Source organism: Chiroxiphia lanceolata, chromosome 29, assembly GCF_009829145.1.
Source record: "Chiroxiphia lanceolata isolate bChiLan1 chromosome 29, bChiLan1.pri, whole genome shotgun sequence".
NCBI classification, from domain to species: Eukaryota; Metazoa; Chordata; class Aves; order Passeriformes; family Pipridae; genus Chiroxiphia; species Chiroxiphia lanceolata.
The window spans coordinates 1321248-1348914 of NC_045665.1; the positions used below are offsets into that span (position 1 = coordinate 1321248).

At 56.6% G+C, this 27667-nt stretch overlaps 2 protein-coding genes across 9 annotated transcripts; both read right to left on the bottom strand.

Moving 5' to 3' along the window:
- Nucleotides 1-238: 238 nt before the first annotated feature.
- Nucleotides 239-4164, bottom strand: CTSK (cathepsin K). Its single transcript, XM_032713305.1, has 8 exons — nucleotides 4000-4164; nucleotides 3042-3180; nucleotides 2343-2465; nucleotides 1617-1772; nucleotides 1291-1509; nucleotides 1044-1209; nucleotides 862-967; nucleotides 239-772 (listed from the first exon to the last, which is right to left on the bottom strand). Exons 1-8 carry the CDS (start codon nucleotides 4005-4007, stop codon nucleotides 673-675), a joined length of 1017 nt encoding a protein of 338 aa, XP_032569196.1. The 5' UTR covers nucleotides 4008-4164; the 3' UTR covers nucleotides 239-672.
- Nucleotides 4165-7275: 3111 nt separating this feature from the next.
- Nucleotides 7276-27442, bottom strand: ARNT (aryl hydrocarbon receptor nuclear translocator). 8 transcript variants are annotated; one of them, XM_032713218.1, is made up of 23 exons: nucleotides 27356-27442; nucleotides 22151-22262; nucleotides 20981-21025; nucleotides 20168-20212; nucleotides 19029-19073; nucleotides 17029-17242; nucleotides 16422-16635; nucleotides 16275-16340; nucleotides 16058-16157; nucleotides 15619-15684; nucleotides 15403-15488; nucleotides 14951-15027; nucleotides 14681-14815; nucleotides 14175-14249; nucleotides 13224-13375; nucleotides 11926-12036; nucleotides 11660-11735; nucleotides 11062-11185; nucleotides 10689-10788; nucleotides 10175-10274; nucleotides 9769-9928; nucleotides 9186-9340; nucleotides 7276-8457 (listed from the first exon to the last, which is right to left on the bottom strand). In XM_032713218.1, exons 1-23 carry the CDS (start codon nucleotides 27378-27380, stop codon nucleotides 8368-8370), a joined length of 2373 nt encoding a protein of 790 aa, XP_032569109.1. In that variant the 5' UTR covers nucleotides 27381-27442; the 3' UTR covers nucleotides 7276-8367. The 8 variants fall into 8 exon arrangements, with proteins under 8 accessions (XP_032569109.1, XP_032569107.1, XP_032569106.1 ...); XM_032713216.1 differs by having other exon boundaries at nucleotides 9186-9337; nucleotides 10124-10274; XM_032713215.1 differs by having other exon boundaries at nucleotides 10124-10274.
- Between the last annotated feature and the right edge of the window lie 225 nt (nucleotides 27443-27667).

Consider the following 27667-nt stretch of genomic DNA (forward strand, 5'->3'; position numbering starts at 1 on the left):
GTGTTTGAGAGACCCTGATGGGGTTGGGGGACTCCTGTGGATTCATCCATCCATCTGTCCTTCCACGTGTCCTTCCCCCAGGCCCAGATCCTCCGTCCATCTGTCCATCCAAAAATTCCCCAGCAGCACCTTCTCTCCCAGTTCTGCCCCACCACGGGGGTCCTGCCCCCTTGGGAAAGAGAAGGACTTTTCCCATCCCTGTGACCCCTTCCCAGCACGGAGCAAACTGGTCCCAGCCTTTATTCCCAATTTTATTTGAAAAATAGTCGTATCGTTCTCAGCAGCCTCCACCAGGATACAGGGTGGAGCGATAGGGATCTGTGCTCTCTGTTGGGAATATTCCACATCCACTGTTCCCCAGTATTCCTGGAGGCAGAGGTTGGCCTGGGACCCATTTCCTGAAGCATCTCTGGGTGGATCGGCCTTCATGGATCTGGCCAAGCATGATCCATGGGAAGGCAGAAGCCAGCACGGCAGAGAATTCCCAGGAAAACAGAGCTGGGGGGAGCTCATCCCTCTGTTCACTGCAGCTGGGCGAGGGGTTCCTTCCCCTTTCCCAGGGGAAATTTCTCGTGGAGCTGCAGAATTCCCCCCGGGAGCGCTGTCCTTCGAGGCCGGGAGGGAAGAGGCTGAGCTGGAAGGCCGGGAAGTGGGGAGGGAAGGGCCGGGCTGTCACATCTTGGGGAAGCTGGCCAGGTTGGCCACGCCGCAGGCGTTGTCCATGTTGCGGGCCAGGAGGACGTAGCCCTTGTTGCCCCACTCCTCGCCCCAGCTGGGGGGTGGAAAAGCAGAGCCTGAGCCTCTGGAGGAGCAATTCCCGAGCCGGTGACCGGCCATCCTGCCATCCCAAACCCAGTGTACCTGTTCTTGATGATCCAGTGCTTGGTGCCCTTCTGTGCCCCGTAGCCCACGGCCAGCACGGCGTGGTTGATGTTCTCCGCGTTGCAGTTCTCGTCGTAGTAAACCCCTGGGGACACAGGGCTGTCACCACCTCGGCTCCCCCGGGCAGCCCCAGCGCCCCGGCGTGCCCCCCAGCCCCTCACCCCGGCTGTAGAACTGGAAGGAGGGCAGGCTGGCGTCGATGCCCACGGAGATGGGGCCGATCCGGGCCACCGCCCTCTTCAAGGCCTTCTCGTTGCCTTGGGGGATCTCGCGGTAGCCGCGGCACTTGGCCGCCTTCCCGGTGGGGCTGTACATGCAGCTCTCGTCCTGCCGGGAAGGGGGAGGTGAGATGGGGGTCAGGGGGGTGGAGGGAGGGAGGTGTGGGGCCCGTGTCCCCCCCCCCCTCACCTGGCCGATGTAGGGGTAGGCGTCCTCGGAGTCGATGCCGCGGTTCTGCCGCACGTACTCGAAGGCGTTGGTCATGTACCCGCCGCCGCAGCCGTCGTTGTTGGCCACGCAGTCCACCAGGTTCTGGGGGCTCAGGGACAGCAGTTTCCCCGTCTTCCTCTTCAGCTGCCCCTCCAGGGCACCCACCGAGCTGAACGCCCAGCACGAGCCACACTGGCCCTGTGGGGACACGGCGGGTGACACCGGGGTGACACTGGGGTGACACTGGGGTGACACTGGGGTGACACCAGGGTGACACCATGCTCTGGGCACCCTGGCAGCCTCACCTGGTTCTTGACAGGGGTGACGTAGCCCTTCTTGCGCCAGTCCATGGCAGCCGGGGCTCTCTCGGTCCAGTCGGGGACAAAGAGAGTCTCGTTGTGACGTTGGTGGCCACGGGGCACCTTCAGCCCCGTCATCGTCCTCACCACCTCCTCGCTGGTCTGGGGAAGGAGCCCGGGGCGGGTGAGTCTGGGGGGAAGGGGTTGTGGGAGCACCCGTGGGTGCTCAGCCCCCCCCATGCCCCCAGTGACACCCCCCATGCCCCCAGTGACACCCCCCATGTCCCGTCATGACACCCACCATGTCCCCAGTGACACCCCCCATGTTCCCAGTGACACCCCCCATGTCCCAGTGACACCCCCCATGTCCCCAGTGACACCCCCCATGTCTCCACTGACACCCCCATGCCCCCAGTGACACCCCCCATGCCCCCAGTGACACTCCCATGCCCCCAGTGACACCCCCCATGCCCCCAGTGACACCCCCCATGTCCCCAGTGACACCCACCATGTCCCAGTGACACCCCCCATGTCCCAGTGACACCCACCATGTCCCAGTGACACCCCCCATGCCCCCAGTGACACCCCCCATGTCCCAGTGACACCCACCATGTCCCAGTGACACCCCCCATGCCCCCAGTGACACCCCCCATGTCCCCTGTGACACCCACCATGCCCCCAGTGACACCCCCCATGTCCCAGTGACACCCACCATGTCCCAGTGACACCCACCATGTCCCCCAGGTGGTTCATGGCCAGCTCGAAGGTGTGGACGCCCAGCGTGTGCTCCAGGTTGTGGGTGTTGATGTACTTGAGGTTCTTCTCCCAGATCAGCCTCCGTGTCACCTCGTCTGCCTGTGCCACGGGGTGAGATGGAGATGGGCAGGGAGGTCCTGCCTGTGCCCCCTGCCCTGGGGACACCCTCCCACCCCAGGAACATCCTCCTGCCCCAGTGTCCCACCCTGGGGGCATCCTCCTACCCCAGCTTCCCCCTCCTGCCCCAGTGTCCCACCCTGGGGACACCCTCCCACCCCAGGGACATCCTCCTGCCCCAGTGTCCCACCCTGGGGACATCCTCTGGCATCAGGGACATTCTCCTGCCCCAGTGTCCCACCCTGGGAACATCCTCCTTCCCCAGGGACACCCTCCTGCTCCAGTGTCCCACCCTGGGGACATCCTCTGGCATCAGGGACATCCTCCTGCCCCAGTGTCCCACCCTGGGAACATCCTCCTGCCCCAGGAACACTCTCCTGCCCCAGTGCCCCACCCTGGGGACATCCTCCTGCCCCAGCTTCCCCCTCCTGCTCCAGTGTCCCACCTTGGGGACATCCTCCTGCCCCAGGGACACCCTCCTGCCCCAATGTCCCACCCTGGAGCCATCCTGGGGGTCCCCAGCTGGCAGAGCACCCCTCCCCAGGGTCCCTGCCCCACCTGGCCGTTGTACTGCTTGCGGTGGGTTTTCTTCCACAGCTCCCACTGCGTGTCCAGTTCCGGTTCCGGGTGCAACTGGGCCAGGGCCACAGGGACCAGCAGGGCCAGCAGCCACCACATCCTGGGGACCAGTTGAGCACTGGGAATGGGGCAGACACTGAGCCGGGGGGCTGGGGGTGGGCAGGACTCAGGTATGGGGGGCTGGGTCCCTGTGCCCACCCTCGTTAGGGACTAGGACCCCCCCTGCACACCCTGCCTTAGGGTCAGGGCCCCCTGCACACCCTCACTTGGGGCTGGCATCCTCTTCCCACCTTAGTTTGGGGCCCTGGGCCCCCCTTGCCACCCTAACTGGGGACTGGGCCCCTCTTCTCACCCTGGTTGGGGTCTGGAACACCCTGCCCACCCTAATTTGGGGCTGGAACCCCTATCCAGCCTGATTTGGGGCTGGGCCCCCCTGCCAAACCTAGTTGGAGTCCAGGACACCCTTCCCAGCCTAATCTGGGGGTCTGAGACCCCCCGCCCACCCTGATAAGGGGCCAGGACACCCCCGTGGCAGCGCTGGCCGGGTGCCGGCGTCACATGAGCCGGCCCGGCTGGTTCCCATTACAGCGTCCGTGTCTTTCCGGCAGCTCCGAACCGTGGAGAACCAAACTTTGGGGTGCAGGGGGAGCAGGCAGAGGGGGTCCCAGCCCTCCTGCCCCTCCCTGGCTTCACCCACCGGCTCCCAGCACCCAGAGCCCTGTGGGGGAGCAGGGACAGGGACACCAGCCCGCAGCCCCCCCCCAGACGTGATGTTGCCTCAGTGTCCCCCTTTGTGCCTCTAAGGGTCCCACATGGGACCCTCTTCCCTCCCATTCCCACTGGGATCCGTTTCCCTGGGGAAAAAGCCTCCCACCGCCCCACTGGGTCCCCTGTCCAGCCCTGGGACCCCCTCCCACCTCCCCCTCAGGGCTCTTACCCCAGCATGGAGCCGTCGGTGGGAGCACTGGGAGCACTGGGAGCGCCGGGCCGGGGCTGCTGAGCTTTTATGCCGCTGGATCGATTGAGGAAGTTCGGAGGCAGCCGGAAAATTTGGACAGGCGTCGGGTTTGGATGGGGAGGGGGAGGGATCGAGGGGACGGGGAGGGGGACGGGGGGGGCTGCCCCGGCTCCACGTGATGCTGCAGGGACGGGCTGAGTCAGCCCCGGCGCGGGGCTGCTGCCACTGGGTCCTGTCCTGGGGACACCCCTGTCCCAGCGACATCCCCGGCCCAGCGACATTCTCCTGCCCCCGGGACACCCTCCTGCCCCAGGGGTGTCCCACCCCACCACCCTGCCCCAGGACACCCTCCTGCCCCACTGTCCCACACCGGGGACACCCTCCTGCCCCAGGGGTGTCACACCCCACCACCCTGCCCCAAGGGTGTCCCACCCCACCACCCTGCCCAAGACACCCTCTTGCCCCAAGGATCCCAGTCCCAGGGACGTCCTCCTGCCCCAGGGATGTCCTCCTGCCCCACCATCCCACCTTGGGGACACCTCCTGCCCCAGGGATGTCCCACCCCACCAGCCTGCCCAGGACACCCTCCTGCTCCCGGGACACCCTCCTGCCCCACTGTCCCACAGCGGGGACGTCCTCCTGCCCCAGGGGTGTCCCACCCCACCACCCTGCCCCAGGACACCCTCCTGCTCCAAGGATCCCGGTACCAGGGACATCCTCCTGCCCCAGGGGTGTTCCACCCCACCACCCTGCCCCAGGACACCCTCCTGCCCCAGGGCTGTCACACCCCACCACCCTGCCCCCGGGACACCCTCCTGCACCAAGGATCCCGGTCCCAGGGATGTCCTCCTGCCCCAGAGATGTCCTCCTGCCCCACCATCCCACCTTGGGGACACCTCCTGCCCCGGGGGTGTTCCACCCCACCACCCTGCCCCAGGACACCCTCCTGCCCCAAGGATCCCGGTCCCAGGGACATCCTCCTGCCCCAGGTGTCCTCCTGCCCCACCATCCCACCTTGGGGACACCTCCTGCCCTGGGGACACCTCTTCGACCCCGAGTCCTCCCCACGGCCGGGCAGGACAGGGCACTGATGCTTCTGGGGACCCTCGATCCCCCCCAACACCCTGGGGTGAGGGGGCTGAGCACCCACCGCCTCCAGGAGAGGCCGGACACGGCAGCTCGGGGGCATCGGGGTCATGCTGTGACAGCAGGAGCAGAGCACAGGAGCCCATCCCTGTCCCCAGTGTCCCCAACCCAGGCAGGACCCCCCCGTGTGCCCAGTTTGGGGGTCCCGGGCTGGTCCCCGAGGGGGAAGGGGGGGCTCAGACGGTGCTTTCTGCCCGGACCATCCCCTCCATCACGCGGCTCCTGCGGGACAGGGCGGAAGGTCCCGGTGGCACCAGTGGCACCAGTGCCCTGTGCCAGGCGCGGGGACATCGACATCATCATCGTCACCGTCACCACCACCGTCACTGTCACCCTCCGGCCGCGGGATGGACCGTCCTGGGACCGGGCTGGGACAGGGCAGAGCGGAGGGGAGGGAGCAGCACCAAGGGGAGGGGGGGGGTCAGGCTGGAGCCCCCTCTCCCCTCCCCGTGTCACCCCCTGCCCAGGGGGGTCCCCGAGAGAGGGGTCACCCCCCGTGTGACCCGGCCCGGGGGGGCTGAGTCACCCCTGGGGCTCCAGCACAGAATCATCGTCCAGAGCACGAGGCCCTGACGTGGCCGTGTGTGACTGGGGGCACTGGGGGCACCGGGGGCACCGGGTGCAGGGAAAATGGGGGGGCAGAGGGGATCTGGGGGGGAAAAACGGGTGGATGGGGGTTTAGGGGGGCAAATGGGGGGGACAAACAGAATTTGGGGGGCCAAACTTGGAGAGGGGACAGGGTTTGGGGGACAAACGGGGGGGACATGGGTTTGGGGGGGACAAATGGGGGCCTGAGGGGCCAAACTGGGGGGATGGATGGGAGTTATGGGGGAGCAAAGCAGGGGGGGCACAGGGGTTGTAGGGGGGTCAAATTAGGGGGATGGGGATTTAGGGGGAGAAAGGAGTAGGGGATGAGGATTTGGGGGGGGGGCAAATCCAGGGGAGTCAAATGGGGGCTTGGGGGGGCCAAAGCAGGGGGGGGGATGGGGGCTTAGGGGTCCAAATGGGGGGAACAGAGGTTTTGGGGGCCACAGTCCTCTAAGGGGGGGACAGAGAGAGGCAGAAATGAGACAAAGCTTTGAAAAAGGGGAAAAACCCCATCTCTTCTTGTAAAAAATCTCTGCTGCCCCAAATTCCTGGGATGAGGAATCTGGGATTGGGACAGATCCTGGGGGGGGGGTGTTGGATCCTGCCCCCCCTCCCAAGTGATTGTTCAATAAAATCCCCCCAGGGACAAACAATGCAGTTCCCAAAGGGGGGTGAAGGGCCAAAGTTGTGCCCCACCCCTGTCCCTGTCCCCTGTCCCCCACCCTGCCAGCCCCTCCCAGTCCTCATCCTCCTTCCCAAGGGATTTGGGCTGCTCCAGCTGGTTTTCTTCTCCCAGGAGCTGGAAAATTGGGGAGGAGGGGGGGGTGTGTTTACACCCGAGTCATCCACAAAAGCTCCGGGAAATGGGAATTTTCCTCCTCCTCCTCCTCCTCCGGCAGCTCAAGGGGGAGGGCCCAGGATGTGACAGGGGAGGAGGATCTTGCTGGGAGAAAAGTCCCTGGATCACAGGACAGGGGCAGGTCACAGGATGGCTCCAAGTGGGATGTTCCCACTTTTCCATAGAGAAATTTGGAATTAAAAAAAAAAAAAACCACAAAAATCCCCCCCAAACCTAAAGCTTTCAAATCTTACTTCTGCAACAAAAGGAGAGGCAAAACCAAAGCTTCCTGCTCCACTTACAGGAGGAATCTCTGGGCTGGTGACACAAAAAGGTTTCACACTTCCCTACGTGGATGTTATCCAGGAATTACAGCTCTGGAATCAGCTCCTGGGGGGGTGGAATCTCCCCCTTCCCTGCCCCAAACCAGCAGAGGGGACACTCACAACCACCCTGGGGGTCCCCAGAGCCCCCTCCCAACGTGCAGGGAACAGGGAGAGACACCCACATTCCATTTAAAACAAAACCAGGCTTCCAGGAAAACTTGGGATTCTTCCCCTGCTGCTGTTGTGCCAAGTTTCCTTCCAAGTCCAACTCAGCAACGAATTTTTCCTGCTGGAATTGAAGCAAGAGGGAATCAAACTGTTCTTCCAGCCCCTGAGGAGGGCAGGATTGGCCACAAGTTGGTTTTTTTTTTTTTCCATGGAAAAAGCCAGAAGATTCCAAGTCAAGGTTTAAAAATTAAAAATTTTATATATATTTATATATATATATATAAAAAAAAAATCACTCTGTTCCCTACTTTTCCAGCTCTCCTCTTACAGTTTGTGATTTGGCAACAGGATCATCCCATGGCAGGAATTCTTCCTTAAGGAGACGGTGAGTGAGCAAATGTAGTGAAAATACACAGTTCCTCAGCAATTCCCTGATGAAATCCAGGGATTCTCCTACATCCAGACGACAACAAGGAACTCCTCTCTATGGGATAAAATTCCATGGACAGCGTGGGGCAGGTTTTTTCCCCCAAAAAACCTGTTGAAACATCAATTTGTGGCAGCACAGAAACCCACCAGCTGGAAAATTGATGCATCCAGAAGAAAGCTACATGGATAATATTTTTATGGCTCGTTAATTATCCCGGGATAACGGGGGGGAAGGGGGGTTATGGGTCACACTGACTTCATTGCACAGTTCACAGGAGAGGGAAGATTCCAAACAAACGTGGGAATCTCCACGTGGAGCACCCTGGACTGGAGATGTGGTAACAACCCTCCAAGACCAGCCAAAATTCCTCCAAAAAGGAGGAAAACACCGGCTCAGGACAGGGATTCTTACTCAAGCATCCTCCAGGATTGTATTTACAGGGATAACGCTTGGAAGAGCTTCTCCCAAATACTTAAAAATCTCAATAGTTTTGTGTCTGATAGAAAAAGTCACGGCAGAGAATGAAATAAAACCAGTCACAGCCACCTTAAAAAGCGTGGAAGGGCTGTCTGAGATCCAGCCAGGAATCCCTCCCACGGCTCTGGGAACACGGGGCCTTCGGTCTCGTGGCACTCAGGTCCTGGAGCTTCCAGAACAATCCCCCAGGGAGGAGGTGTCCAAACCACACCATCCTCCTCCTCCTCCTCCTCCTCCTCCACGGCCACCCATCCTCGGAGCTCCCCTTCCAGAGGGTGGGAAGAGTTTGGACAGTTCTTGGAGAGAAAGACTCGGCTGTTTTCCTTTACACGTGGATACTGTAGAGCTTTGTGGTGTCTCCCCTAAGGCTTGTTTTACTCGGAAAAAGAAGGGAATATGTTCAACTCTGGGAATTCTTCGTTGTTGTAGTTGGGCCCTTGGTCTCCCAGCATGGTCAGCATGTCCTGAGAGGGGGAGACAAGGACAGAGTCAGGATCTGCACTGGAATATCAGGGAATATCAGGCTCCAAACAGCCTCAAGTGGTGCCCAGGAGGTTTGGATTGGAAATTAGGGAATATTTCTCCATGGAAAGCATGGCCAGGCATTGGAACAGGCTGCCCAGGGATGTGGTAGAGTTGCTGCCCCTGGGACTGTCCAAAAATATGTGGCTGTGGCAGTTGGGGACACAGTTTAGTGGTGGCCTTGGCACTGCTGGGGGAACAGCTGGACTTGATCTCAGAGGCTTTTCCAACCCCAACAATTCCATGATTCCATGATCATGTTTGGCAATTTACTCGTGGGTTTGCTGGAGCAGGTACTGAGGACCAAGATGGTCCTTTTCCCAAGGGAATACAGGGTCTGTGTCCCAGGCAAATTTAAGGAGCAGCAAATTTAAGGGATAACTGGCGACTCCTTGGAAAGGAATTCTCAGGAATTATCTTCATTTTATTGGATTGGGGCTTTTCTTTTGTTATTAATTAGAACCAGAAGGGTTAATCCAACTGGAATTTCACACTGATCCTGCAACAGACCAAGACACAAAGCCAAGTCCTGCCCTCTCCACTTCCACCTCCATCAGGTTATCCCAAAGTTTGGGACTTCCCCAGTTCATCTGAACCAGAGGGATGAGCTCCAGGTGCTTCAGCCCTGTGGACCCCACCGGATTTGGGAGGTTAAAAAGCCCCATCTTACTGGGAAGACCTCAGGCTGGCTGGGCTGGGGCTGCTGCACGTGCTGCTCCCCGGATCCCGGGCCATGGTGCTGCCCTTGCCACTGGGGCCACATTCCCACGGCGTCGGCGGCGCGGGGCTGGAACGGGGCCGGGGTCTGCGCTGCCTCCGTGCCTGCTGGACACACAACACAGTCAGGGCAGCCCTCCTGGGCTTCTCCAGTGCTTCTGTGGGACTGGGAAGGGCACAGCTCCGGGTGGTGCCCCAGGAGGGTCACCCTACAGGAATTCCTGTCATGGGTTTGTTGCCAGGGGGCAGAACAAAGGGATGCCCAGAGGGGTTTTTGTTTCCTCCCAGTCAGCCTTGACAGGGTTCAAAATTCATCTGCTGGGACGATCCCAGATCCTCCTGAGCTGGAAGGGATCCACAAGGATCACTGAGCCCAGCTCTGTGGCTGGAGGGTGATTAAGGGCGACCAGTCAAAGGAGGGATCCAGCTCTGCTCTCCACGCTTGGGAGCTCCCCCAAATCCCCCAAAACCCCTGGAGAGCACATCCCAGCCCAGCTGTATCCCCGGGGTGCCCCCAGCTCCCTCACCACACTCACTGAAGCCGGAGCCACGGCCGGCCAGGGCCGGGTACGGCGCCGCGGTGGGAGAGGCCGTGGATCCCGGAGCCGTCATGGAGCTGAAGGAGGACGGGGTGCCCTGGAATGTCCCCATGCTGAAGGAAGGCGGCCGAGTCTTCACCGGCTGCGACGCCACTTGCTGTGAGAGAGGAAGAACACGGGAGAGGAGGAGGAGGAGGGATGGATCTCCCCCGGCCCTCGGCTCGGCAGAGTAGCCCCAGAGGAGGAAGCCCACGGACACGCGGCGCCGGGAGTGGGAGCGGGATGATCCCCCGTGGAGAGCGGGGTCTGGAGGCAGCGGGGACCCTGCAGCTGAGGGTTCGGGCTGTGCTACCTGGGGTGTGAACACTGGGCGTGTCCCTGCAGCCCACGTGGTCCCGCTGACCTGAGCTGGGCTGGAGTGCCGGGAAATCTGGGATAAGATCCGGCCGGCGGGGGACGGCTGCTGCTGGATGATGTTCACTGGAGGCACCATGCTGCTGCTCCTGGGAGAGGAGAGGAGTCTGAGCACGTGGATGAGCATTGCAGGAGGGAGAGGCACTAAATCTGTCTGTCTGAGTTACTGGGGGAGGGAAATGAGCCCAACTGTGCGGGTAACTCTGCTCCAAGGCCGCCTTGGGAAGGGTGGAAGTGTTCCAAGAACGTGTGGATGTGGCACCTGGGACAGGGGTTAGTGCTGAACTGGGCAGTTAACAGTTGGACTGGATGATCTCAAGAGGGCTTTTCCAACCTAAATGATTCCATGATTCTATACTGGGACACAACTGGGAGGAGCTGCTGGGTGGAGCTGGGTGTCCTGGGCACGGCTGCCCTCACCCAGCCCAGGTCCTGGCACACCTAGGAGGCACAGGGATGCAACAGAGGGAATGGAGGTGGGAAGTGGGAAGGTGAAGCCTCACCTGAAGTTCTCCTGGGGCCGTGCAGCAGTGAAGGTGTTTCCCTGGGAGAAGAGGGGCGGGTTGGCCGGCACGGTGCTGGCAGGGAGGGCCTTGCTCTGGTCTGCAGAGAGAGTACGAGACATTTTGGGGCTGGCAACAGGGAACCAGCTGGAAGAGACGTGTCCCTGGGAAGGAGGACTCCTTTGCTCCTTCTCCAGACCCAACTCCAGATGATTTTGTTAACCCCTGTTTAATTTGATTTCCTCTCCACTTTCTAATAAACCTGCATGAAGGTTCCCTGGGGTTGGAGCATCCAGTACAGCCTGGGAAGAGGCAGGAAGGATGTGCCCAGGGCAGGCAGGAGGAGCAGCCCAGGAGAGCCCTGCTCACCCACCTGTGCTGATCCCGGTGAAGATCTCCCCGAAGCGTGGATCCCGCTCCTGGCTGAACAGGCTCTCTGCCTTCTCCAGGGGCTTGCTGTGCTCTGGGCCTGCAGCACTCACGGGCTGCACGGGGACCTGGAGCAGGGACAGGGAGCTGTCACTCCTCAGCACAGCAGGAATCAGCCCGGAGAAGGGCTGAGGGCCGGGCTGCGCTCGGGATTCCGGTGTTTTATTGGGATAACGTGGCCAGGCAGGGCTGGCACAGCAGGACAGGCTGCCCAGAGAAGCTGTGGATCCCTGGAAACGCTCAAGGCCAGGTTGGACAGGGCTTGGAGCAAGCAGGGAGGTGTCCCTGCCCACGGCAGGAGGTGGAACTGGATGATATTTAAGGTCCCTCCCAACCCAACCCATTCCATGACTCTACAACTCCACATGATAAATACTGGGATCAAGCAGCAGATCCAGCAACACCCAAGGGCAGAAACACCCTCCCCTCAGACCCACCTGAACCTCGTGCCAACACCTTTAAACCCCCAAAGAACAGAACAGGACAGGAACAGAGCAGGACAACGAGCAGGACAACAAACCCCTCCTCTGGGGAGGACTCACCTGGGAGTGCTCATACCCAGCCAGGCTCTCCCTTCCCGGGCCCACTTCCAGCTCTGCCTGTGGGGGCTGCTGCTGCCTAAAATAGAAAGAGTCTGTAACAGGAGAACACAGCCTGCCAGAGAGAATTCCCAAGGGATCAGCTCCGTGTGGTTATGCCAGGGGTTCATCAGCCCGGAGTTCCTGGCTGCACAGAGGGGGATTTGGGGATGGAGGGGGGGGTGTGACAGCAGGGTAGAAATGGGAAAAGGAGCTGAGCACCTCCTGACCTTGAGGGCAGAGGGGCTGTGCCCATGTCCAGGGGGAGGCTGACGCTCTGCCCCAGTTGGGGCCTCGGCAGAGAGTTTGCCAGGGCAGGCCGGGACTCCTGGCTCGAGTTCCTTCAAAGCAAACACAGGGAAGAAAAAAAAAATAAAAATAAGGTTCAAAACAAATCCCAGGGGGAAGCTAAGTTGGGTTCTGGGTGTGGCTGCCTCGGGTAAGATGCAAAGCCCTGTTTGAGGGAAGGATCTTTCCACCTGGTGTCCCTGGAAGGAGGTGCTGTGCAATGGGGATGCTCCAGAGGTGGGGGTTGTGCCTCCCACACTCAGTCCCTGAGCAATTAATAACCTGCACCAGGAGCGTGGTTGGATCTGCAGCATCCCTAAAGCACAAGCAAAGGCTGTGGGAACCTCCAAACCCTTGAAGTTCAGTTCTGCCAGACACTCAAGAGACCACCAGTAGTTTCAGGTTTTAAGCCCAAAACGTGGTGCAAGTTCTTTATGCTCTTCTGTGAACTGTGAGAACCCAGTGAAATGTTTAAATCCCACCATAAATTAATAAAAACCCAGCGTTTTCTGGGTCTCTTTTGGAAGCTGCTGCTTCAGCAGCCCCTGGTCTTGAAGCTGAAGCAGGACATGTAACCTGGAGAGCTGTCCCTGAACAAAACACCCCTCAGACACAACCAGGCAGAGACACTGCTGCTCCACAGGGACTTTGGGAGGTGGGTTATGGATGTGGGAACGGCTGTGTGGAATGAAGGAGTTCTGACATGGGGCAGGACATCAGGCCTGCAGCAGATTCCTGGGTTTCCCTTTCCCAAGCAATCCAGCCTCCTGTTTGCCTGCTGGAGACTCCAGTGGCTGCCCCTGCCAAGGCTGCAGCTCCACATCACACACACAGGCACGAATTCTGGGGCTTTGCTGCTCTTGTGTAAGAGGCCTGGAGCTCCCTCACGGGAAGAGAGAGCAGCTCCCACCATTCCCAAAGGATATGTAACCTCCTGGACTGTCACAGCAATCCAAGAGCCACATTCTGAGGCAGATTTCACTGGCTTCAGGCACTGCTGGAGCTGAATTTTGGCAGCTTGTTAAGGCACACGACGGGACAGCCAAAGACACTTCAATTCCTGCACTTTGTAAGTCCTCCATTGCCTGGCACAGCCCAGGAAACGGGAGCTCGAGGGATTTGGGAACTTCTCCAGGGTTGTGCAAAGTGGTGGGAAGTTTGGAGAGGGAGAGAGGCCAAAGCTCCCATGGTTATTCTGGGATAGGAGCCCCCCAGGCAGGTTGTTTTTCCATGCACATACTTGACGTTGGTGTTGGTGCAGATGATGTACTCGATCTCATCTGAGTAGGGGTTCTGGAAGGTGAAGGAGCTGGTTCTCATCCAGAGCCATTCCCGGTTTTTGGATCGGAAGCGGAACATGACTGACAGAACCTGGCCTTTTAACTTCACCACCTGAAAAAAACAGGAATTCCAGGAGTAGCACCTGACCAAGGGTGCTGAGGAGCAACCTGAGCAAGAGCCACCCCCCAAAACCCCTGCGATGGCCCTTTGCCTCAAACCTGGCACGTCTCAGCCTTCCCAAACTAAATGGCACCATTCCCTCAGGACACCTTGATTCCCAAAGGATACAGGAGGGGAATCTAAAAATCCCCTTTTTGGCTTCACTCCTCTTATGCCTTTGCACTGGTGGGATGTATGAAAAAGCCTCCAAGAAATGGAACACATGCTGTCGCCTCCGATTCCAACGGTTTGGAGCAATGGATATGAGCAGCTGGTTTTTGGAGTCATGAAAGCACAGGGGCAGCCTTACCTGCCCTGCCACCAGTCCAAGGCCCTCAGAAATAACAGGGCAAGAAAACCACCTCCATTTCGGGTTCTGCAGCACTGGGCTGGGCCCTAGAGATGAACCAGGGTTTCAGCCACAGGAGCACAGCAAGTCAAGCAGGCCCTTGGGAGCCACATCCCTGGCCCTAAAGGCAGCCTGGACCAGCAGCCAGAGCAGGGATTCAGGAGTTAAAGACATCAGATGCTTCTGGTTTGTTCTGTATTTAACTACATGACTTGATCTGTTTGCAAAGGAGAATTATCTAAGGTTTATTTTTCCTCTCGGTTTTCCAATTAATTTTTCGCCGTTTTGCAAGCACCGAGGCATTCCAGTCTGAATTCCAACCTCAGTCCCAGTCTGAATTCCAACCTCAGTTCCAACCTGAGTCCCACCCTGCATGCAAAGGGTAGCTCCAATGTTTTGTACCTGCTGAAAGCTGTCCCGTAAAAGCTGCTGGTCTTCTGGATGGCAGAAATCCACAATGTCTTTCCCCAAAAGTTCCTGATTTTCAAGGAATCGTGAGAGAGATCGAGTCAGTTCATCTGGCAGGCAGATTCCACAATTAATCCTGCTTTGGACAGGTAGTTCCTGCTCCTTCCCCCCCAGATCCCCGTTACACAAACCAAGCACAGGGGCTGGCGTGCTGTTTCTTGAAGAGAAGCACGACAGTTGTTGATTAATGTTTGATCTTTAACTCAATTTAAGGCAAAAAAGGCTTTAATTGACATTTGACATAATCCAGAGCCACCCAGCCTCCCCACGATCAAAGGGCTTGGAAAAACACATGGCAAAGCAACTGGTGGAGAAGAAACACGTCTGGATTAAGCCCTGGGTGTGGCTGAGCAGCTCTGTGTGAGAGCAGAGCCGAGATGTGGAAGGAGAAGAAAGTCTGAGGAGCAGTTTTGGGTCACAGAGCCCCTCAGGGCGCTCACCTGGGGCTGGTAGCCAACGGTGGCCACGCACCGGTGGTCGATGAAGGTGAAGATGCCCTCGGTGTTGTGCCTGGAGATGAACTCTGTGGGCTGGCACACGTTGTTCATGTCTGTGCAGTTGGGAGAGCTGGTCACCTGGCAGGGGACACGGGCAGCGTTGGCAATGCCAGCCCCACGCTGGGCTCTGTGGCCATCAGGGAATGTTCAACAGTCTCAATCTGGGGGCTTCCAGGACAAGGAGGTGCTGGAGGAGGTGAAGGGGACACTCACCTGGAGCCTGCCAATGGCCACCAGGCAAAACTTGCTGCCCTGGCCGGCGTCGGGGTCGTCGTCAGGCAGGGAAACACCTGGGAAGGGGGGGCCAAAATTCCAGCAGGGTTAATGCAGGAAAAACTGCTCATTTCACAGGAAACAGACCTCAAGACACCTCTGCACCCCTGTTTGTAACTCAATATCCTTCCCCACGAAGGGATTTGGAACATTAAGGTGCCTCCCCCTCCCTCTTATCACCAGAAGGGTTCAAAATCTCTAAATTTCAGACAGTTTAATATTATTTCCACCCTCTACAGACAGAGATCTCTGATGCTGCACCTGCAAAAATCACTTCAATCTTCAAATAAAAGTGATAGATGTTTCCTAGCACGTTCAGCTCCTGGAATTGGCAACTTTAGGCCATGTGCTTTTAAAAGCAGCCCCCCCGAAAACCTGAGGTGAGTCCTCACCTGCTGGGGGCCAGGCTTTGATGTAGCCAGTGCAGTGCACCACGACGTAGTGAGGTTCTCCATCCTTTGCTGCACCTAAACCATTCCTTGGGAGAGAGAAACAGGTTGTGCTGCAGGTTCAAGTGGGGGGAGGTGAGGCAAAAGCAGGGGTTTTTGTATTACTTATATATGTGTTATTTATATAAATCTATTATTTGTACTACACGAATTATTTACCTGCAGCGATTCCTCATGAAGCTGAGACGATTCACAGCCACTGGATCCACGGAGCTGTTGCCACACCTGGGGTAGAAAAAGGAGGGCAAAGGATTTATCTTTCATGGGCAACACAAAAATTATCTTGGGTATCCTGAAGAAGAGGAAGGCTCATCCCCTACAAAGGGGGAAGAAGGTCTGAATTTCCATCACACAAAGCCCTCATGCTGAAGAATTCAAGGGAGGTGACACGTGGGGCCAAAACTAATTATTACTTTAAACTGGATCTTGTACAACAGGGCAAAGAAACCCCTCAAGAACTTGGCTGCATGGGAAGCTCAGCCACGTTCTATCACTCTACATCAAAACCAGCCAAAAAAAGCTGAAATAAAAGCGTGGAGGGGCCAGGGAGCAAGTTCAGCTGGAGGCTCAGAGATTCCCCCGGGGAATTCCTTCCCACCTCATGCGGCAGATGAAGGATCTCCGCGAGCCCATGCACATCCTCATGGACTGCTGCCCCTCCTTCTTCACAGTGCCCGTCTTCAAGTCCAGGATCCGACCTAGGAGAAGGAGGAACAAGGAGATGCTGCTGCACTGGGAGTCCTTCCCCCAGCACAGGTGTGGCTCCAGGAATCGAACTGGGAGACTGGCAGGGCACGAGTGTCACCGTGAGGTACCTTTAGATGCATTCTCGGGGGGGGCTGCGGCATCCTTGGTAGAAAGGCACCAGGGTTTGGTTCCTTCTACAAAGGGAAGGGTTTAATCCGAGTCCTCCCGGGCTCTGCCCGCTCCCAGCCCTGCGCTCTCCCCCGGGGGGGCTGTACCTGTGAGGGCGTTCTCGGAGGTGGAGAGCTGCTCCCTCAGCTTGCCCACGTCGTCCGGGTGCACCTGGTCGTACAAGGTGCTGCCGAACCACTCGGACTGTGGCTGGTTCAGGACGGGGGTCACGGAGTCGGACACGTAGACCACCCGCCCCGTCTCGCAGGACACGATGAACAGGAAGCCGTCGGCTGCCTCCAGGATCAGGTGTTTGAGCTCCTGTGGACACACGGACACCCCTCAGCTCCACGGCCAAACCCCCCCCCCCGGGTTTTGCCCGTTCTCGCCCCGCCAGAATTTCACTTTTCCCCTCTGACTGCTGTATTTCCCAGCATCAAGCCAAGAGGAGAAGGCTTCAGGGAGACCTCACTGTGGCCTTCCAGGACCTTAAGGGGGCGATGGTTTGTACACTGCCAGAGGGCAGGGTTAGGTGGGATTTTGGGAAGGAATTCTTCCCTGTGAGGGTGGCGAGGCCCTGGCACAGGTTACCCAGACAAGCTCCCTCACCCCTGGAAGTGTTCAGGGCCAGGTTGGAGCAACCTGGTGCAGTGGGACGGGCTCCGAGGTCCCTCCCAACCCGTCCCCTTCCACGGCTCCGTGCCCAGCCCTGACCTGGTCGGTGAGGAAGGAGGGTTTGTAGGTGCCGTCCGTGGAGGTGTTGCCGGTGCCGCGCAGGGACTTCATGTGGGACACGGCCATGCGCAGGATGGTCAGCTTGTCCGGCTTGCGGGCCAGGGCGCTGCACGTGGGCACCATGTCCGACAGCTCCGTGATGTAGGCAGTCATCTTGTTCCTCCTCCTGCGCTCGATCTCGCTGTGGTTCTCCCTGCAGGAGCCCCGGGGAGGGGGGGGGACACAAGAGGAGGAGGAGGAGGATGAAGTCGCTGTGGGAAGGCTGGCACGGGTGCCACACACGGAGATGCACCGCCGGGTTAGCAGGAGGGAAGGCTCACATGCTGGGCGTGCACGGGGAGCGGGGACGAGGGCGAGGGGAGAGGCTACACCTGGACCTTCTGGGCTGAGGACAATGCTTGGAGTCACAGTGGCTCCCCAGGACCAGCAGCAGCTGGTTTGGCTTCCCCCTCCAGGAAGCCAAAGGGATTCCTCCTCTGCTCTCAGCAGTGCAGGTGAGGGGGACTGAGCCCCACTGTCCATCCCAGGATGGAGGAGATCCCTGAGATCCCCTCCATCATCACCCCTTGCACACCCAGAGCACAGCTGCAGCTAAAACTGGGGCAACTGCTCTTCTGGGCAACCTGGGCTAGCGGGAGGTGTCCCAGACCATGGCAGGGGGTGGGACTGGAAAAGCTTTAAGGCCCCTTCCAACCCAAACCATTCCAGGATTCTGAGGAACCTCCGTCAGCTGAGTCTCATCTCGTGGTGCTTTGGGGAAGAGACTTCTCCGTTACAGCGAGAGCCTTTCACAGAATCCCAGGAGGGAAACTCGAGAGCAGGTCACACCTGATTCCTGCACAGATCAACCTGGGCCAGGCAACACCAACCTCTAAAGAGACACCACGGCGATTCCTGCCCCCTCAAAGAGGTTCTTGGCACCCCTTTGGCTCACAGGGTACAGCCCCCATCAACCCCACAGACCAGAACCTGCTGCTTCTTTTTATCCAGAACACGTCAATTAACTGGGTTCCTAAGGTGGGTTTTCCAAAACAGAGCTCAAAAGCCAGGTTTCCTGTACAGGAGGATGGATTGGGTGCAAGGAGGTACATGGTGGGAAGTGAAATGAGATGGAGGTGTTGGAAGGAACCAGGACAGGCAGGTGAATAAAGAGGATAAATACAAAAATGGAGTGTTTCTCACTACCAGCTGTGTGCAAACACTCAGTGACCTCCCCTCTCATTCATTCATTCAGTGACCTCACCTTTAAGGTGTCCCTGCCAGGAGCGAGATGAGCTTTAAGGTCCCTTCCAACCCAAACCATTCCATGGCTCTATGAGATATTCTTCAGTAGAGGCTCCTGGGAACGATCCCTTGGCAAGCTTTGCTGCTTCCCTGGATTCCCAGGCCTCACCTCCATGGCTTCCTGATCTCCCAAAGCACACTGCAGCCACCAGAGGCTGCCTGGAGGGGCAGGTTTGGGTTCAAACACAGCCAGAGGGCAACAAACTGCCCAAAACTGGGGCATTCTCAGCACCCAGGATGGGCTTTTTAGTCCTGGGCTTTGCTTCAGAACAAGTCTGGGGTGGAACAGCCTTAAAGAGCGACAGGTCCCTGAACTAACACCCCTTTCTGTGCCTGTTCCCTGAGTCCAACAGCATTCCTGGGACACAAAACCTTTCCCAGGTGAGCCCTTGATGCAGGACCAGGGAAGCTGTGTTTAGTACAGGTGTGAAAGCAAGAGCCCAACCCTGGGGCCTTTGGCAAATAGATCCTTCTGTGTATTCCCTAAAAACACTCTCCCAGAGATGAGATGTGCCTTTCCTAAATGCCTTTCCCCTCCTAATTTCAATTCCACAGCAATTTCCAGGAGTCTGTTAAGTCCTCTGCAGCAGATGAGGGAAGAAGGGGGGAAAAAAAAAAAAGAGAAGGGATGCCTAGAGAGACATTAAGGAAAGGAAAACTCTGCTTGTCCATGCTGGAAATCTCCATTCTCCTACCTGGCAAGTCTCTCCTTATCCGCTGAACTCTGCTCATCATCAGACCTAAAAATAAAATCAGCCAGCTAAGCTAAAAATGGAAAAAAAGTTGAAAGAAATGGAAAAATAAAAATGGAAAGATGGACTAGGAAACCCAGCCTAGGGACAGGTCTGTTTTGCAGAGGAGCAGTTCCATAAAATAAAACAGTCATTAGTTTGCAATACTCCACATTTAATTGGTGCCTGATGTGTGTTGGAGTTTTAAGACATTTACTGAATTCTAATTTGCTTCACCAGTTTCTAATATTAGAAATATTCTACTCTCTCTAACATATTTCTAATTTGCTTGACTTCAGAATGACTCAAACCACTTTAAAAAGCTGGAGAATCCCAGCTTGGAATTCCCTGTAGCCCTTTGCAGGGAACAGCAGGGCAGTGACCCCCAATTTAGGCACTGCTGGGGCACCCCCAGTCCTGGGGGCAGCTCAGGGCAAGACAGACACTGAGGGGCTGGAGCGTGTCCAGAGAAGGGAACAGAGCTGGGGAAGGGGCTGGAGCACCAGGAGAAGGGGCTGGAGGACTCCTGAGGGAGCTCAGCCTGGAGAAAAGGAGGCTCAGGAGGGATCTTCTCACTCTGCAACTCCCTGGGAGCAGGCTGGAGTAGGGGTGGTTCAGGATCTTCTCCCAGATAACAACAGGACGAGAGGAAACGGCCTCAAGTTGTGCCAGGGGAGGTTTAGGTTGGATATCAGAGCTGCTGTCAGACACCAAAAAGGAATCAAGAGCCAAAACATTCCCTACAACCTCCGGGAAACTCCCAATTTGTAAAGCTTCTGCCCAATTCCCCATAAAACACACGACCCCAGGAAACCCTGTTCAAGGACAACTTGTAACTAAGCAGGAAACTTGTATCTCTGCAAGCTCCTCCAGCAGGAGAAAAGAGGGAGAGTCCGAGGCCAGAGCTGAAAGGAAAGGTGCAAAAGAGCAACATCATTTCAACACACTCCATGAGCTGTCCAGGAACACCAAGGAAAACGTGTGGATCCTCTGGAGCACCCTCAAAGGGAGATGATCCAATGGCCAGTGAGAAAGGTGTTGCAGGATCTCTCCTGAGTTAAGGGGTTTTGGCACAAAAAGCTTTCAAACCAGCAAGTCCTTACCTGGCAAATCTCTCTTTATCGTTTGGCATCGGGTCATCGTCACATCTAGGAGAAGGGGAGAGGGTAAAGTGTTTACAATTCCTTCTTTCCCCAAAAAACCCACGGAGAAAACAAGGTTTAATAAATCAAACAAAGAGGGCCTGGTGTTAAAAACTTGGCTGTGAGTGGACAATGTTCAGTTGTCTCCTCCAAACCCTGTGGTTGAGCTCTGGGCATCCCCTCCATGGGGTTTTCCACTCCACATTCCTGTCAGGGATGGGGGGATCACACTCAATCCAATCCCATAAAAAGGAATACATTAAACTGCACTTGCAGGATGAAGGTCACCCAGACCAAGACCTTCATCCCAGGGGTTTCCATAGGTAAATCCTACATTCATCCTGGAACCATCCCACAGCCCTCCTTAAAGCACCGGAACACGTGGAGTTCCAGCATAATTATTCAATCCTAGACCACGTAGTGAGGCTACAAATAAATGACACAAGACATTCCAGCTCTTCTGTGTTCCATATGGATCACGAGGAGATCCTTGCAGCCCCGCCAGCTCCCTGGGAATAAGGATGCCTCTGGAACTGAAGCATCCTTACAGCAGATGAGGGTGAATTAACACGTGTCTGAGGCAGCGACAAAAGCTGCAGAGATGGGAGATTTCTGCTGACTGGGAGAAAGGGAAGAGTTGAAGGAAGTGGAGCACTTCCCGCTGCTTCCAGAGAGGAAAAGCCACAGGAGCAGCAAGATCCTGCTCCAGGGAAAACACACAGACACCCCCAAGACCATAGGACAGAAATTTCTGGATGCCACGTTCTCCCTCACCTGAGGAATTTACTGTTCCCTTCCCCATCATCATCAAAGTCCAGCCTGAAAAACAAAAGGAAGAGGAACATTATTAACCCAGTGGTTTCTCCTTTAAGTTGCTTCTCTGTCTGTCCTTATGGATGCAGATGATTCCTGAAAGGAAGAATTAAGTACTCCCAAAATAATTAAGTGATCCCAACGTGAAACAACCCACAAAGTCTGGAAAGGGGTTTCCTTCAGGTGTCTATCAGGAACAGAGCAAGGTAAAACAGTTCCAAAGGAAGAAAAGCTGCTTGGAGCACCCACTGCATCCCAGCCTCCTGTTCCAAAAGCTCTGGATCTCCTGGGAGACAGCCAGGCCACTCAAGAGAGTGTTCCCAGCTCAAAAGCCTGCACTGGGTGCATTTAAAATATAAAAAAAAAAAAAGAGAAGAAGGTAAAACTTCCCCAGAGTTAAAGTTCAGTTGGTGCCTGTTTGCTCACACAGGGCCAAAACCCCAGTTCTGACAGGAAGGAAGGATTTCCCACCTTTCCTTCTGGGATGGAAAACTGGGGATGCAGGGGAGCAGGGAGGGTGGGAGGAGCTGCAGGGGACTGGGAGCACCAGCAAATGGGGCTGAAGGAAAGAGTTTGAGTGACTGGGAAGGGCCAGGAACAGATTTGAGTTTGCTTAAAAATTACGAGGCCATTTCTCGTGCCAGGAATCTGGGAACAGCCACTCCAGCCCCTTTGAATCTGCAAAGGCATTTTCAGCAAACAAAAAGCCTCCCACAAGCACATTGTGGCTTCCCCACACCCCTCCCAGGGACGGCACAGCTGCAAAGGTTGGAGTAAGGCCCCAAAATCCAGATTCCCCGTTCCTCCACATCCTGCAGCAGCTGCTGTTGCTGCTTCAGCGACTCCTGTTTCGCTCTCGATCCCTGGTGTGTGTTTGCTCCTCCTCCAAGGTGCAACTCAGCCTTCAATGCCTGTTTGAGCTGGAATTTAACCTCCTCTTTAAGGGGTGTATCTGGTCCAAAGATATCACCACGAAGGAAAGGGCTGGATAAATCCCACCCTTGGAGGAGCCAGGAGACTTCTCAGGACCAGCCACGTTTCCCCCTCCCAGGGCCGATGGCTCTTCCCAGCCAAAAGCTTCTTCAAAAAGCCCCTTTTCCCCCAAAAGCACACCCCTGAGCACACACTCACCCAGGTCTCCTCTTGCTGCCCCTCTGAGCCACGGCCCCTCCGGGCTGGGCTCCCGATCCGGGGGTCCCGGAGCCGACGGCTGCGCCCAGCGAGGAAACGTCCGATGCCATTTCTGAACAGGAGAGGGGGAAAAAAAACCCCAGGAAAATCAACCAGGATTTTGTCCAAGCCCCCCTCTGGCTCAGTGGAACACCCTCCCCACTAGAAGCAGTTGTGTGTCAGCATCTGCTGGGGCTGATTTGGGCCGATGTGTGCCTGTGTCCTTTCATGTGCTGCTCCGAGGGGCCGCTCCGGGCGCGGAGCACACGCTGCTTCCCTGGGCTGGAACGCCGAGGCTGCCAAGCTGAAAGATGTGGAATCCTTTTTGGAGAGAGGAGGAGCCTGGTGGGAGCCCCTTCTCATCCCTGGCTGCACCAGCACGAAGGAGGGGAGGAGCTGAGCTGCGAGTTTCCCTCACGACACCAACCTACAGAGGGTTTATTTTCCAATCCCAGACAAAGAATCACCCAAAACGCTCCAAAAGCGCCTCAAACCCGCCCTGGTTCAGCTGATCCCTTCTGGTCTGCACCAGTACAGACCAGTGGGCACCAGTGCCACCATCACCCGCCTGCCTGTGCTCTTGCACAGCTGCTGGGAGCACCCTGGATTGGTGGGAGGTGTCCCAGCCGTGGTCCAGGGGATCTCTAAGGTCCCTTCCACCCCAAACCAGTCTGAGGTTCCACGATTTCGTTTTCCTCTCTTTTTCCCTAACCCTGACTGTTCAGGATCACAGATCCTGAACGGATCACGGGCTCTGGAGCCGGTTCTCAGCCTGGCTTATGCTGAAACCACATCACAAGAGCTGCAACTCATGTCTCCCTGCACTAAATCAGATTATTCTGCACCACAGAAGGAGTTTTTAAATCCACTATAAACCACTTTCCCCCATTTCGGAAATAAGTCAGCTCTGTGCTTGTTTTAATGGTCGTGAATCTGCTGCTGAACTGCCCCAAAACAGTCATCCAGCCCGAAAATCTCCACCACAACCTTTCAAACGGAGCCTGAAGCAAAACCACTTGTGCTTTACCAAAGCAGAGAGGCCCCAAACCCACCCCAACACCCCCAAAAACCCCAGTGCTGGGCTCCCAAACCACAGCGAGCGACACCGGGAGCAGCTCGGGCAGGGAACAGCCACGGCTGGGGGGACAAACTGGACACCTGAAGTCGGGTTTAAAGAACTCAGGAAAAGGCTGAGGGGTTAAGCCGAGTTTCCCAAGTTTTTCTCCAGCTCCCAGAGCCAGATTTGAGCCCAACACGGGTTTAATTTCGCTTCCAGAGTGGGATGATTTGCAGCTGGAAGTGGAGTAGTACAAGTGTGGCTGGGCCTCGCAGCAAACACGCTCCCAGATTCCTGCTGTTCCTTCCCAAATCAGCTGGGTTTTACCCCATTCCCATTCCCATTCCCTCTGCCTGCCCCGTTTGTTTCCCTCCAAGCAGCTGGTTTGATGAGGGAGTTTTTTCCTTGCCAATCCATAGGATTTCCCAGGGGTGGCTACGGTATGGGATAAGCATCCAGCTCAACACTTGGCAGCTGGAGGAGCCAACAACAACAATCCCAAGGAACAGCAGGAGCCAGCACACCCCATCCAACACCAACTCCGGCAACTGAACACCAGGATCCGCTGGAATTCCTAAATACAACTGGAGAACAAAGAACCAGGGGTGAAAACCCTTCCCTGTCTCCTCTGCGCTCGATTTTGGGTTGCTTGGACACCCCTGTGCCCCATCCCGTATTCCCAAGTGAAGTGCCAAGGTGATATCCCAGGATTTTGTTCAACCAAAGAGACTTCCAAGCGGGAATAAAGCAGGTCAGGAAGGTTCTTCTCCTCAGCCCTGTTCGACAGCACGGTGGGAAGACAAATGGAGCTCCTGGAGCAGGGCGGAAAATCCCTTTATGGAGGGGAAGGAATTTCCGCCCCGGGCAGGGGAAGGAAGTGACACCGGGTTGTTCCTCTGATCCCAACTCCCAAGGAATTGCTGTTTGCTTTTAGAGCCTTTGGCACTTCCAAGGAGCCCAGTGCCTGGATCAGCATCCCAGAGGAGCCCCCTTCACCTCGGGCTTCAGCTTCCCACCGGGAGACATTCCCCTCTCAGGCACAAGTGGAAAACTGGGAAAGTCCCTGAGATTTGGCAGCAGGAACTGATCCTGTTTTGCCATTGGTGTGGCTCCATCCCCCCAAACCCAGGGAGAACACGGGCAGGGAGATGGCACGGGAAGAGCTCCGGTTTTTTCACCCTCTGGAATTCCCAGGATACGCACAGAAACACCAGGATTCCTCCCAAAGCCTTGTTTTCTCCCCAGTCCCAACACCAGCTCTGTCCCAGTGAGCTCAGTGGGAATTCCTGGAGCAGCTGGTGGAGCTTCTCACTCCTCACAATTCCCTGGAAGAGGGGGGGAGCCAGGTGGGGGTCGGGATCTTCTCCCAGGGGAACAACGGGATGAGAGGAAACCGGCCTCAAGTTGTACCTGGGTTGGAAATCAGGGAAAATTCCTTCCTGGAAAGGGTGCTCAGGCACTGGAATGGCAAAGGTGGAGCCACCATTCCTGGAGGTGTCCAAAAGGACACATTCCTTGGGAACGAGCAGTGCTGAGAGTCCCAGGAAGCCCCAGGTGGGTTTTTTCCAACGTCCTCGTGGGGTGTCTGTCCCAGCCCTTCCCAGAACCAATCCCTGTTTCCCTTCCCCACGAGTTAAATCTAATTAAGGCCAGAAGGGAAACGTTTGTAAATCCCAAACCCCCCCCCTCAATGTCGCTCCAGGCTCCCGGCCCAGCTCTCCTGGGAAAGGCTCTGCTGCAACCACTGGAATCTCCACGGGGGGAAAAAAAACCCTCCAAAATGAATTTACAGCAAATCCTCCCAGCTGGCATTTACCAGAGGGGCTGCAGCAGCTTGGAAATGCATTTTTATTGTACAAAACACACCAAAACTGGGGCCTTTTGCTGCAGAGGCCTGGGACACACACACACACACACACACACCAAGATTTGCTTTAAATTCAACCATTTGTGAACTCCCCAAAGAGTCAGGAGCAGGTCTGGGAGCAGATAAAGCACATTAAAACTACTCTGCATTTCACTCACAACTACAAGGCTCTGGTATTTTCTGCTTTTAGGGCTTTTTGCTTACAAAACATCTCAATTTCTGCGCCTCGGGTACATTAAACGGGTTTTTTTAAGGAAGTAGGAGGGTTTTTGGGTTGTTTGAGCTTCCCAGGCGAGGCCAGCTCAGCACTTTCATCCCCAAGGGAACCTCCTCCGAGAAGAAACACAGAAATTAGGTAAAAAAACCTGGGAAAGAACGTTTCTTCCATTGCTGAGTGGCTGAAATCGAGCTTTTGTAAACCCAAATGTTCCTGTATTCACCCAGCCAGCACTAAACACCTCCTAAAAATGCAAATTAATATTAAAACCTGTAAAATAAAGCAAGTAAGGCAAGTAGTTGTATTTTTAATGCCTTCCCCTGTCAGTGGAGGCTCTTTGCTGTTCACTCCCAACCAGGAGATTCAAACACCAAAAAACTTGATCAAATTGACAAAACCAAAAGCTTTCAAACCCCCCACTCTTTACAACTCGTGTCCTTTAGTTCAAAAACACCATTAAACTGCCTTTTCCGACAACTTTGAGCACATAAATAAGACCCAAGTTATTTTTCCAGTAACTTTTTGAGCACCCAAATAACTTCCAACTCCTTTCTGTGGTTCCTTTTCCCATCTTTCACCACAGCCCAGCTGGGCTGGGAAGACATTCCGGGCATTTTGGGGCATTATCCAGCATTCACTGGAGCCCTGAAGTCTGGTTTTTAACATCATGGGAAAGAAGACCCAGATTATTTGTGAGAATCCTCCTTCAGAGTTTATTTTCCTCATAATCCCCATGTTTAGTGTGTAAAGGGGTTGAGCAAACTCTGGTCGCTCTGCCCAGGGTTATAAATATTAAATGCAGATGTTGAAAGTTCTTTCTGCTTTCCTTGAGAATTTGCTTAAAACCTTCTTATTACGCAAGAAATCACGAAACTCTGAGAGCACCACTTCCACAAATGCCTGGAAACACAGTTTAAAGCCACAAGTCTCTTCCTCCCTCCCTGGATTCTCAGAATCCTCACACACGAGTGACCCAACGTTTAAAGCCACAAAACCTTCTTATAATGTTAAAATAAAACCCCATAATCGTTGAGCAGGGTCATGGAACACTCCTGGACAAACCTGAGCGCGTCCCATGAGCCACAAAGCACTAAGACAGAAGATAAAAAACCCCAGAAAACACAAATAAACTCGAATTCTGATCTTGGCCACCACGTTGTAAATCCAGTACAGCTTCACAGACACTGCACCATCCTGGACACAAACCCATTTCAGAACGATTGAGCCAAAAAGGTGATAAAATCACACACTCTGGGCTTTATATGGCAAAAATCAGAGATGAGCAGCTTCCTGTACACAGGGAGTTATGGGGATGAACCCGAGGATTGATCTGGGGATCAGCCTCAAATCCGGGGGATCCCAAACCCAGGGACCTCCAGCTCCAGGGACCCCAAACCCAGGGAGCTTCAGGGGCCCCAAATCCCTCAGCCCTCCCAAAGCTGCCTCAGGTCCCTGTCTGGGCCCCCCACACCCCCCCCCCCAGAGTCCCCCAGCCCTCCAGGAACCCCCAAAGGTCCTTCTTAGGGTCCCCTCAGGACTCCCCCCGTTCCCAGACCCTGAGGATCCCCCTCAGGGTTCCAGGGCCTTCTCAGACCCCTGAGACCCCCACGCACCCCCTCAGCTGCCCCTCGCCCCTCAGAGACCCCCCTCACACCCCCTGAAACCCCCCACTCATCCCGAGACCCCCACGCATCCCCTCAGAGCCCCCTCTCACTCCTCAGACCCCCCGAGACCCCCACGCACCCCTTGAGACCCCCTGAGACCCCCACGCACTTCCTCAGCTCCCCCTCGCTCCCCAGAGCCCTCCACACCTCCCTCTCGCCCCTCAGACCCCCTGAAAGCCCCACGCAACCCTTGAGACCCCCTGAGACCCCCCCGCAACCCCTCAGCTTCCTCTCGCCCCTCGGACCTCCATGGCCCCCCCTCAGCCCCCCAAGCACCCCCTCAGCCCCCCCTCATCTTCCCCTCGCCCCTCAGGCCCCCCCGGCCGCTCACGGCCCCCGCGATCCCCCCAGCCGTGCTCACCGGTGCCGGCGGCGGTGGCGGCCATGGCGGGGGTCGCGGACCACCCCCTCCTCGCTCCGCTCCGCCGAACCAAGATGGCGGCGCAGGAAAACCTCCGCCGGCCGCGCAGCCCCACCGCCCCGGGGGCGGGGCCAGCGCCGCGCGGCGCTCCTATTGGTCTAGCCAGGGGGTGGAGGGCGGGGCGAAGGGGGGAAGCGGCGCTGCTATTGGTCTGAAGGTCGGGCTGGGTACGGGGCGAACGCGACGGCGCGGGCAGCGGGGCGGGGCGAGCGAGACGATCCCGCCCCTTCGGGGCGGGGTTTATGAAGGGCG

What these genes read in the sequence shown, in the direction of transcription:
- CTSK (XM_032713305.1), bottom strand. An exon ending in GCAAGCAGTACAACGGCCAG is followed by an intron (nt 2,466 to 3,041) that starts GTGGGGCAGGGA and finishes CCCGTGGCACAG; the next exon opens with GCAGACGAGGTGACACGGAG. An exon ending in TGAACCACCTGGGGGACATG is followed by an intron (nt 1,773 to 2,342) that starts GTGGGTGTCACT and finishes CTCCTTCCCCAG; the next exon opens with ACCAGCGAGGAGGTGGTGAG.
- ARNT (XM_032713215.1), bottom strand. Translation starts at nt 27,380, where the DNA reads ATGGCCGCCACCGCCGCCGGCACCG. An exon ending in CGCCACCGCCGCCGGCACCG is followed by an intron (nt 22,263 to 27,355) that starts GTGAGCACGGCT and finishes TCTCCTGTTCAG; the next exon opens with AAATGGCATCGGACGTTTCC. An exon ending in GGCAGCAAGAGGAGACCTGG is followed by an intron (nt 21,026 to 22,150) that starts GTGAGTGTGTGC and finishes TTTGTTTTTCAG; the next exon opens with GCTGGACTTTGATGATGATG.